The sequence below is a fragment of the Myzus persicae genome, unplaced genomic scaffold (genome assembly GCF_001856785.1).
Source record: "Myzus persicae strain clone G006 unplaced genomic scaffold, MPER_G0061.0, whole genome shotgun sequence".
NCBI lineage: Eukaryota > Metazoa > Arthropoda > Insecta > Hemiptera > Aphididae > Myzus > Myzus persicae.
Genome location: NW_019100537.1, coordinates 66,371 through 78,009, shown reverse-complemented (window position 1 = coordinate 78,009; position 11,639 = coordinate 66,371). Strand labels below are relative to the sequence as shown.

General features: G+C 30.0%; 2 protein-coding genes across 5 annotated transcripts; both read right to left on the bottom strand.

Annotated features, from left to right (window-relative positions):
* Window positions 1–278: 278 nt before the first annotated feature.
* LOC111031259 (glucoside xylosyltransferase 1) lies at window positions 279–2,414 on the bottom strand. Its single transcript, XM_022311134.1, has 7 exons — window positions 2,232–2,414; window positions 1,931–2,087; window positions 1,705–1,836; window positions 1,435–1,627; window positions 1,228–1,377; window positions 992–1,164; window positions 279–927 (listed from the first exon to the last, which is right to left on the bottom strand). Exons 1-7 carry the CDS (start codon window positions 2,402–2,404, stop codon window positions 790–792), a joined length of 1,116 nt encoding a protein of 371 aa, XP_022166826.1. The 5' UTR covers window positions 2,405–2,414; the 3' UTR covers window positions 279–789.
* Window positions 2,415–4,264: 1,850 nt separating this feature from the next.
* Window positions 4,265–11,519, bottom strand: LOC111031221 (facilitated trehalose transporter Tret1-like). 4 transcript variants are annotated; one of them, XM_022311089.1, is made up of 8 exons: window positions 11,003–11,517; window positions 10,100–10,334; window positions 9,643–9,723; window positions 9,415–9,553; window positions 7,042–7,427; window positions 6,606–6,953; window positions 6,256–6,521; window positions 4,265–4,557 (listed from the first exon to the last, which is right to left on the bottom strand). In XM_022311089.1, the coding sequence occupies exons 3-8, from the start codon at window positions 9,700–9,702 to the stop codon at window positions 4,341–4,343; spliced, it is 1,416 nt and encodes a 471-aa protein (XP_022166781.1). In that variant the 5' UTR covers window positions 9,703–9,723; window positions 10,100–10,334; window positions 11,003–11,517; the 3' UTR covers window positions 4,265–4,340. The 4 variants fall into 4 exon arrangements, with proteins under 4 accessions (XP_022166781.1, XP_022166773.1, XP_022166791.1 ...); XM_022311081.1 differs by having other exon boundaries at window positions 10,100–11,186; window positions 11,266–11,517; XM_022311099.1 differs by having other exon boundaries at window positions 4,455–4,557; window positions 6,252–6,521; window positions 10,100–11,519.
* Between the last annotated feature and the right edge of the window lie 120 nt (window positions 11,520–11,639).

Below are 11,639 nucleotides of genomic sequence, written 5' to 3'. Positions count from 1 at the left end.
ATTAATTATAACTCAATTAAATTTATTATTTAATAACAAAAAATATTTTGGTACTTATACATTTTTTTGAAAAATATTAAAATTAATTGAAATTAACTATTAACTAATAAAGACGTGTTAGTAAAAATACAATATTATACGTAATAGACTTTTTTTTACTAAAAATGTACAATATAAAATTATTTATCACAGATTAAGGTAAGTAATTAATAAATACAATACAAATTTCGAGAATCATTAAGAGATTTTATGAAAAAAAAAATTCTTATTTGATTTTGAAAATCAAAAAAGTAATTGATACTTCAAAAACAAATTGTGATTATAATATAAATAATAAACTAGGAAATACTTAAAGAAGTCCAGTTAGTAAAAATAAAATGTATGCATAAATACATAGGTACTAAAATATGTCTAGTAAATAAATGTATATAGTTTTAACAAAAATAAAAATATTATAAGACTAAAACATTTCTGAATTTGGTACTAACGTCATAATGGGGCATTAAGTAGATCATTTGGTATCAATTAGATCTACTAGTAGAAAATATGATAAAAGTAATTTTAAATCATGTTTTAACTAAAAATAAAATATCAAGTTATATCAATAGCAAAATATTTAAATTATTTGAGATCTTATTTGGTTTTACGTTTCACATATTTAACTTAATCATTTCAAATAAATATAGATTTAGTTTTAAAAATCATAATACAAAAATATAAGTATCAGCTTAAAAAGTGATTAGTCACTTTTATGTTGATACCACAAATAATGTATGTATATTGACTTTGTCATACTGTTTGAAACATGAGTCTCATATTGTGTGTAAATATGGGAGCAAGACGTCCGCAATTGGTTGATGTAGTCTCATTCAGCAGACTGGCAGATGCCTCCAAGAGATATTTAACCGGATCACTCCCAAGTTGATACTGTAAAATAAAATTTATTTTAACAAACCAACATATTTTATAATGATTTTGAAGTAGCCTATACTTGGGACATAGCATTAAATAATGCTCGGAATGCAGGTTGTTTGTTAGTCTGAAACGTAGACCGGGATCCATGAAGTACTGCTACTCCATCCTCTTCAGCTGACTTGCAGTTGCTCATATACATACAATGATCAGAGCGATAATTATATCGACACGGATATACATAAACCTTATCTAAAATAAGTCATAACAATCATGTTAAAAATATACTAAACAATTGTTTCATGATAGCTTTACCTGGATGATCGTGAAAAATCACATTTATAATATCTTGATCTCCCCAAGTCAGGTATAGTCTATATTTTTCCAAGACAGGCGCTAGTCGACTTATCCAATCAAATTCTCTCATACGGGTGAGATTCATTAACATTACACCAGAATTCAATCCTAAAGTGTATATTATGTATAATATTATTTGGCTACACATTTTATACAGACACTAACCTAATTTTCCATAATATGGATGATTGGCAAATCTATTGTACCACCCAACATTCATGTCTTCATGTTCCGGTACCATTGCAGCCAATTGGGAAGAATTCATTTTAGAAAAATGTTTCCATACATCTTCCACGCTGCTTAAGAATAAGGTATCAGTGTCTACGTAGAGAATTGAGTCTAAATGATTTAAAACTGTCTGAAATTTTAAATGGAAAAATAATTACAAATGCTATATATATATTATATTAACACATTGATTTGAACCATATTTACTGGCAAAAAAAGACGTTCAGATGCGCATGGCTGAAATAGTTTTCTCCATTCATCAGAATGTTCTTTAGGAAAGATAATACTATGTATCTCGTACGAAAATGAATCATTAGTCAATAGCCTCCAATCGCGTAACTAAAACAAGATCCATAAACGATACATATACATGAATATAATAATATATACATTTTGAATTTTGTATGACAGTAATATACCTAACAATACTCACAGTTTCATCAAATTCTTGTTGAATGTTTTTTTCAGCAATCACAACAATTCTCAGATCTGAATTACCTCGGAAGACGATTGCTGATTTAATCATAACTAGTGCTTCGGACGTACGATTTCCACAAATCACTACAGCTATAACCACTTCTTCATTTTTCCTGCAGACAATAAAATGTTAGCATATGGATATAAATAAGCGATACAAGTCACTTAAAATGTAAAGATTTATGGTGGTTAATTATTATGTTAGGTATGTAAAATCAACATGCGTTGCACTTGCAATGTTGTGTAATATGTCTTACTTGGTCTGAAACAGTTGAACCGAATGGCTGCCAAGTAAAATACTGGCATTAAGGGCTGACAACCTACCAATGTTATACGCAATCGGCTTGTCGGGGAGATACAAGCATAGCAGTGTAACAATTGAGAACCCGATAACGCACAGAAACAGACACGACAACTTCAGTCGAACCATTGCATCAGATATCTTTCAAACACGTTCAAGACGAAGAATACATAGGTAATAAATCTAATGCAATCGTACACAGTTTGAAGTAGCGAAGACTAGACGGTAAATAAACGATAAATTCGAGAGAACAATGACATGATGTGAGTATTAGCAAAAAAGATGGTTTTCAATTTTTTTCGTACTTGAAATGCGACCTCATTTAAAAATAATATTTAACATTATAATTTAGTACTTAGTATTTGAAAATTCTATCACGATTTACGGAAACTACTCAGAAGTTAGAACAAACTAGAAGTATTAAGCAGAAAGTTAAAAAATTATTCTATACTGTGACAAAACTACAAAAGGTCTAAGTTTGATAACGTTTCTTCTGATAACAAATGTGATTATATGTGATTACATACATAAACCGTTAGAATATGACATTCTAACGGTTAACCGATAACAAAAAACTGGCTTACTGACATCACAGAACAATAAGCTGACATACAAGACAACTTGATAGCCAACTACAGGATTATTGGATATTGAAGTCGGGCAGCCATATGCAAACCGGGAAAAATTGCATGGTTGATAATATACATAATAATTATTATAATATACGATGTACCATATAAATATGCATAGGTATATTATCCATTGAGTTATTTTGTAAACATTGCCCTCTTGACATATTATGGCCGCAAGACTTCAACGTTCCTGTGGGAATGTATATGCAGTCCGCTATCTAGTTGTTTTATAATATGTCTTATGTCTATGCTTGCTAACAAAATTAACTTCATGATGCCAGAGCACTATTTGTTTTCTTTCACACTCACGATCAACATGAATATGACACTTTTACCTAAAATCGCTTTTAATGATTTTTGAATAAAATCACCTATTACAAAAATGATAGTGAATAATATTTGTAAGGGTTTGACACGTCGGTTTTATATTTTATTATTAGGTATTTGACTTTAAAAATTAGAAAAAATGTTGTATATTTATATAATGTTTAAATTGTTTTTAGACAATAATTAGACAAACTGATAGTTATACCCTAAAAAATAATGGTATTTTTGGTATGGGCTATTAAACTCTAAGATTTCTCGAACTCATTAAAAAAATGATTTTGCCTAAATGCGGTTTGTCTGTTGCACGTGAGAACGAGAGAGAAAACAAACAGTCTTCTTAAAATGATGTCAGAGCGCCATTTGTTTTCTCTCTCTGACCCACACACAACAAAAAATTTATGTTTAGTGGAACCAACCCTTGAACTCTGGCCTCTGCCACTCTGGGTTTATAGTTTCAATATTAGAGTGAAATAATGAATTCACTTAATATCAAATATTAAGCTAAGAATAATACCCGTGTCCCTACATAAGCTTTTATAGGATATTTTGATTTTTATACAATTTATAAGCATTTTTAAACAGTTGTAATAATTTACATGCTTATAAAGTTATATAACTATCTTTCCAATCTCCAACACTAGCCCAGCTTAAACTGCTTAAAGGAAATAGATAATCGAAAATGTTATATTTGTTTAAAAATAATTTGTATTAAATTTCTTTTTCAATCAATTAAAAAAAAAAAAAAAAATTGCATACAAATTCCAACGTAAAATAGCCAACGTAGAACAATTGTGTCCTGCAGGTAACGTTCTTAACTTAAAGTTCGATAATACTGTAGGTAATGGATGAGTTCACTCTAAAATTAAAAGCAATAAAACAGAGTTGGTTCGGCTAAAGTTTTGCAGAATGTGATAGGTTTAGTGTGTTATTGCCGTTTGGAGTTTTCTCAATGTACATAGATAATCTATACATTATTTATGACAATGGATAAAAGTGTACATGGAAATTAAAAAAAAAACAAATGTCTGTAGGTATGTTTTTCACCTTTTTATAGTATGGGGGACAAACATAAGTCCCCCCTTTCTTAAAAATAAATCATTAAGTATTTATGTAAAAAATTCTTCGATTTCTAACAATGTTTTATTTTCTGTTTCTGGTAAATAAAAGTAGAAGTAGAGTGATCCAAGAATGCCAAAACAACCAAAGAAAACCATCGTGTATTCCAAGGTTAAGAGGGTCTCTACTGTTAAGTATGATTTTGTTAAAATGAATATTTGTAAATATGTCAATCCTGCAGTTAATCCAGTTGCGATTCCTCGACTTCTGTAATAAAAATTGTATTTAATTAAATTCAATAATATTGTATTATGTTGTATGAACCAAAGACATACTACCTAATTAGTATAATTATTGATATAATTCAAAAACTAAAATATACAGTAATTATTATAGGTAATTATATTCAATTAAAAATAGTTGGATAGGTACACGGTATTATATTTTGACGAGTAAGTGTAAATAACTGTCGGCAATTATTAAATATCAAAATAATTTTGAACTACGATAAAAAAAAAGAATATAAATTATATTAACTATTCATTATTAGAGTCTAATATTAGAGATTATTACAATTCAAAATAAAGAAACCCGATGCACAGTATTATATATATAAGTATATAGCTAGTATATTGTAAGATTTACGTTTATGCATGGTTAAACATATGAAAAAAAATATCAAATATACATGAAATAAAAAAATGCCAACGGCACGTAGTGTTCCCAAGCGGTCACCCATCCAAGTACTAACTACGCCCGACGTTGCTTAACTTCAGTGATCGGACGAGAACTGGTGTATTCAACGTGGTATGGTCGTTGGCATTTTTACTTTATTTTGTTCCAACATTTCAAGACCTAATATTCTTCACATAATATTACCTATTGAATAAGAGTAATAATTACTCTAATGTTTAGATTTTTATTGTGTTGATTTCGTTTTATAATTTATATACCTAATATTATCATTGACTTAATGTGTTGATAACAGCTAGTCTATTATGCATTTTTTACAGTAAGAAATAGATACACAAACTGTACTTTTGAGCCCAATACCCTTGTAAACGTGATGAGAGATTAAAATTAAGATTAAAATTTTGAATACGAGTCAAGGAATTCCCTCTTTAGTGACACTTGTCTGGGAATATTAGTCTATTATATTAACGGTTATGGGATAATAATTATTATGTTGGGTCTCTAGATACCACAAAACAATTCTTGCTGAGCTCCGATTGTATTTAATTAATTAAATTCTACAGAGCAAATTAAATTAAATCAAATCGGTACCTATTTATTTCTGCTATTACGTTACCGTCGTTAGTCGTTACCTATAACAATTGTGTAATGTGTACATAAAATGAAACATTATTTTTAGTAGAGTTGGTACCTAAGTCCTAAATAGTTGTACTACCACTATTTTTAGTTTTTTATAATAAACAATAATTTATTATTCCAAGCACTGTTTAGTTGAACTTTTATGGTTTATAATATATAACTAGTATTGTTAATGAATACGGTATACTTAATAAACTAATGAATACAATTAGTACTATCATCGCTACTTGATATTTTTCCCTTGCAAGAAAATTCTATGAACTATAAATATGTCTTACGAAATTAATATTAGTAATTATAACCTGGAAAACATATTACTAAAAATCTGTCAGAAACAAAAAAAAGGAAATTGAAATTACCATTGAATTAATTAATTTTGCATGCAGCCCGTGCATGAGTTTATTTTATATCTAAATACCTATCGATGATACTAAAGAAGTAATTTAGGTTACTACTAGCTGTATAACTCAACTTTTCTTGGAAAGCAAGTAGGTACTGGATTGACAACTGACCTATTGAGTTTGTTTAAGTTAAAGTCGATTAGTTGCTATTATAATTATAGTCCTAAACATAAGTAGGCATACTAATACCTTATACCCGTGTGATATTAAATTTGTTATTGGCTGTACCTACTTGTTCGGAAAAACTTCGCTTAATAACATCCATGGCAAAATAATAATTGCTGCCCCAAAAAAGGAAATTCCACATAATATAGTTATAGGAATCCAAGGAGTTGAACAGATATAGTTATTCTTCATGGCAATAATGTAAATTCCGAATAGAAACATCAATAATGTGTTGACTGAAAATGTCAAATTAGTCAAAAACCTTTTCCCTAGATAATGGACGGCGGAGACTACAATCATACATGAGATATTTTGTAGTACAGCGAAAACAACCTACAAATAATTTTAAAAAAATAAACATTATTGTTCCTTTTGGTGTTTATAATAAACAATTATACAGTATAGTAATATATTTACCAGTAGTAAACTTTGATTATTCAATAAGCCAACTTCTGTCATGATCTTACCAATAAACGGTTTCCAAGGTATACTGCCCATGATAATAGAAGTGAAGAAATAAAATATGATTAGTCTAAGAGGTCTGTACACCGACGGCTCCTTAAATTGGGCTAATTTTGAAAATAGATTTTTGTGATTAGCGTCACGAGCTAACCGTTGAGTTCCAGATACTTCATTATACCGGACGAGTTCGAGATATTCCATTTTTACCACTTCAGGTTTCACCCATCCTCTTAGCCAACACAAGGCCTTTTCGGCTTTTTCATTTTCTCCTTTAGAAACCAACCATATAGGTGACTCTGGAATCTAATAAAAAAATGGGGACCGATATACAATTTAAATATGAGTAAAAATAAAACAATACAAAATATTATTAAATATTCTAAGAACATACCAACATGACAACGCATATACTAGTGATCGGACAAAGTGTACTCAGCAATGCGACGGTTCGCCATTCAAAGAAATATCCCAAAGTGAATAAAAACGATCCTCCGAACATAGGAGCTGTAGACGTCAACGAAGCCATCGCTCCCCTGAGCCTAGGTTCGGTTATCTCGCCGACGTAAGAAAATATCGGAGCTTCACTGAAACCTATGCTCAAGCCCATCATTACAGTCGACGCGTAAAGAGAAACCACGGAGTGAGTGTAGTATAGTAAAATCCATCCGAAAATACTCGGGAAGTTGGCGATAATCATGCATCGTTTTCTTCCAAATCTTTCCTGCAGTAATCCCGAAAGAACACTTCCGGCCGGATGAAATATACATAATAAACTCCCTATAATAATACAAGTTAAAGAAATTAAATGACCTTGATCGGAATCGTATGTGCTGTACGAATGTAGTTGGAATATGACGTGTTTTTTGATTTACTGTACATAATATTATATTCATCCAGTGGTTAAAGTGGGGCCCGCTCCCCCCATCGCAAGAGGACCGGGGATTTGGTTGGTAGGTTAAAAAGCGTCCCCTCTAACAAATTAAGATTTTACACATTAGACACTATACATAAAATTATATAAGGAACGTTTAGAGCTATACGGAGGGTCCCCTCTGGAACATTTTTCCACTTTTTATTCGTCACTGTCACTATCATCACTACACAGTATAAAACAAAGTCGTTCTTCCGCTGCCTGCCTATCGATGTGTTTCCTTAGATCTTTAAAACTACCCAACGGATTTAGATGTAGGTTTTTTTAATTGTCAAATTGATTCAAGGGGAAGGTTTATATGTATATAACATGCATAATATAATTGAGAAACACTGATATATTTTAAGGTTTCGAATGCGATGTCGTAAATAATCATATTTGTTGCGCTTGCGTTGCAAACGCTGCCTGAACCCTAAGAGATATATCAAAATAATGTTCTACATTATTGTACTGACCTTTAAAAGGTCTACGTAAAAGTCCGCGATGGCATATTCTGTCTATCTCTCAGGGATAACTCACAATAACCATTTTTTATTCTTTACTTTATTCGAGAAATAATGGCTTATTTACGAAGTGATTTTAAGCAATACATAATATTAAACCTTATACATTTAAGTATCTTAAATACATTGCACATTTAATATAGATCAATATGGCCCTGTACAGCATGTAATTTAAATTAATATTTAGTTTTAAATTTACCATGAATAATCATTTTTAATACTAGTCTTCGATAAAATATAAAATAGGTAGGTATGTATTATATTCAGTTAAGTAGCCATTTATTAAATTATTATAACATGTTAATGCTACAATTATATTTTATATCAATTTTAATAATTCAGAAACTACTCCTTTAAATATATATTTATCCACATAAATAATTTTTAAAATTGATTAATTTACAGTATAAAAGTGTGGTAGTTATTTAGTACATGTTTTTATCAACACAACATAATATTTAAATGGTGTAAAAAATCTAAGAATTTGAGTATTTGGTGTTTTAAAATCAGAATTGTGATAAAATCAGTACCAAATGAAAATTATGAGTGATCATGATTGTTGAATCATTCTGTATATTATAAAAACATATAAGGGTCCATAACAGAGAGCCATATTTTTATCGTCGGTCAATGAACAAATTCATTAAGTTCTATTTAGTTTATATTATGTTCCCATAGTACACCGAACGATATAGAGTATGATAAAGTAATGGAAATGTTGAACAAATATTTAACTACGCCTAACAGTCGTACTTTACGGCTAGGCATACCATTTTTCAACCAAAAAAAAAAGATAGGACTTATCTGTGTGAAAATGGGTTGCACATGTCAAGAATCTTACATCGAAATATGTACGTTCGTCGGAATGAACCACGGTAATCTGAGTCATTAATTATCGGTATGGGTTCGGGACCGATCCAAAATTGTCTCGAAATTTTAAAAAAAAATGTATCAAAATCTAGAGTAACTTATTCAAGTCTAATTGAAATTGCAACTACTAAGGAAACAGCAATGAACTGAAAAAATGGTTGGATTGTTAAATCACTCTGTATGACACACATCGACGTAAGGCGCGTACCACTACTGGCACTACTTGAGCCTTTGACGTGAAGTATTCCCATTTATGTTTAATGAACAGATTTAAGCAAATCATTAAATCTTTGCATCAATTTATTAGTTATTACTTTCAAATTGTTTTCATGTTCTGCAATCCCGATGCTCATAAATTAGAACAATTCAATTTTTTCATCAACATTATTATATTATTTCCGTTACTTTGATATATATATATGTTACCTATTCTACACTGTTCAAGTGTTGTTATACTTACCATACCACGAAATTTCAGTTAATGTTAATGAGAATTCACTGTCTGAATTTTGATACAATTGTTGTATAACAATTACGGGCATTCCTAGTTCCATACCCAATCCAATTAATAGAAAACTCTGCGCTATTGTAGCAAAAATCTACAATATTTGAATGCAAAATATGTTGTAGCATTTTTTTAGTTCTTTTTATACTTTTAAGCATAATAATAAAATATTGTTGTACATACTTGTGCCACCGTGGCTTTTGTGCCATAAGTTTTCGAAGTATTTTCATTTTTATTCTTCATTTATGAGTCGTTTAAGTAGGACTACAATACACAATAAATAAATAAATAAATGCCTATCTGGGTACGAGCTACTAATTGAGTTAAATACTAAAAATCAACTGTCGATATTAGGTACTAAAAAATAGTTACTAATCGATATTAAATACGTCATTATAAATATCGGCAGTTTTTCTAATCAATCGATACATTACTAAGTATAATCTTTAAATCGTTTAATTGGTAAACATTGTAAAAGACATGAATAGCATAAACTATAGATACACCTTAAAATGTTTATTTGTTTAACATTTTTATGAGTGTGTATTTTTTCTTTGAATAAATATTTTATAGAGCTATTGCTTGACTTTATTTAGCTTCAATATATTAATTAAAATCTGTACAGTTTCATGCCACATACCTAATATTGTTATGGGAATCCAAGTAGTTGAGTTGATATAGTTATTCTCCATGGCCATCAGCACGGTAGACGCGTAAAGTGCAACCGCGGATTGTGTGTTGTACCTTGTACAGTAATATCCATCCGAAAATACTGGGAACGTTGGCGAAAATCATGCACTTCTTCCTTCCATACCTTTTTTGCGGGAATCCCGATGGAAAACTTCCAGTCGGATGAAATATGAATAATATACTCCCTCCATAATAGTGAAAATATAAAAGTAAAATTGAGTAAATATATTTGTTGCCTCAAAGTGTGATGGGAGATTTGAATTAACGGGCAAACAGCAGTTAGTATATTAATGATATACTATGATATTATACTCCGCAATCATTTTTATTTAAAATACGACACATAACTGTATAAGTCGTGTAAAATATTTAGTAACACTTGAGGTGTACACTGTATATAATAGTGTTCTGATTTTCAGTTTGATGAACAGAACAATAGGCAAACCTATATAGCTCTTTAATAAACTCAACTTTTTTTTGTTGATATTTTTAGGTTATCTTTTAATTTTAAAGATTTTCATATCCAGATGAAATCTGAAATCTCAGTGCACATAATATTATAATTAGTAATTACTAATTACATCAAGTAGAATCAACATTGAAACTACAATGTGGCTGCACTTGTACTTAACGTATCGGTGATGTCGATGCGTTATTACTACAACAACTAGTTGTTAACACATGTGATGTAAAGAGAGAAATTTATAAATGCCAAGTAGACAAGAAAGACTCGAAGGAGTTCAATATTTTAGAATAAATTAATGATTTTGAGTTAGAAAACGCTTGGTGGTTCTAATATTCCTCTATTTACAACATAAAGAGTATTCCCATTATTTACAAATGTTTTACTTACCAACAACCGTATATTTATCATTTATACTGACCATACACACAACTTTCTGTTAATGTTAAGAGACGTCACTGTGTGGATTTTGATATAAATGTTGAATCAATTTTATTATAATTAATAATTGTGGGCATTCCTATTCCATGCCCAATCCAATTAGTAGAAAACTCTGCGCCGTAGTAGCGAAAATCTATGATATTTCATTGGATGTGTGGAAGTTTGTTTTATTTTTAAAAATGTTTGAATATAAAGTTTATTGTGAAAACTACTTGTGGCACCGTCGCCTTTGGCCCGTAGGTTCTGGGAGTACTCTCCATGATATTTTCATTTTTATCAGACATTGATGATTCAATTAAGTAAAACTACAAATTAAAATACTTTAACAAATGTTAGTTACGTTACATTACCTAGGTATACACTACACGCCGAAACATTTTAAGTGTAAAATCAACGGTCGATAATTAGTATGAAATATTACTCGAGTACCTAACTATACTACCTAGCCACTAAAAAATTGAATATCGATCAATCACGTTATATTACCGGATTTTCTAATCAGACAATTCATTGTATTAATCCATAAATAGTTTATTCCTACATCGTATTTAGAATATAGAATAATAAACTGTATACCATTATGTTT

Excerpts from the sequence above, each read along its gene's own strand:
- LOC111031259 (XM_022311134.1), bottom strand. The coding sequence starts at position 2,404 with ATGGTTCGACTGAAGTTGTCGTGTCTGTTTCTGTGCGTTATCGGGTTC. Across the intron at positions 1,378-1,434 it reads TCCATATTATGGAAAATTAG|GATTGAATTCTGGTGTAATG; the intron begins GTTAGTGTCTGT and ends TATACACTTTAG. Across the intron at positions 928-991 it reads TATTTAATGCTATGTCCCAA|TATCAACTTGGGAGTGATCC; the intron begins GTATAGGCTACT and ends TTTATTTTACAG.
- LOC111031221 (XM_022311089.1), bottom strand. The coding sequence starts at position 9,702 with ATGAAGAATAAAAATGAAAATACTTCGAAAACTTATGGCACAAAAGCC. Across the intron at positions 6,522-6,605 it reads ATAATCAAAGTTTACTACTG|GTTGTTTTCGCTGTACTACA; the intron begins GTAAATATATTA and ends AATTATTTGTAG. Across the intron at positions 4,558-6,255 it reads AGCGAAGTTTTTCCGAACAA|AAGTCGAGGAATCGCAACTG; the intron begins GTAGGTACAGCC and ends TTTTTATTACAG.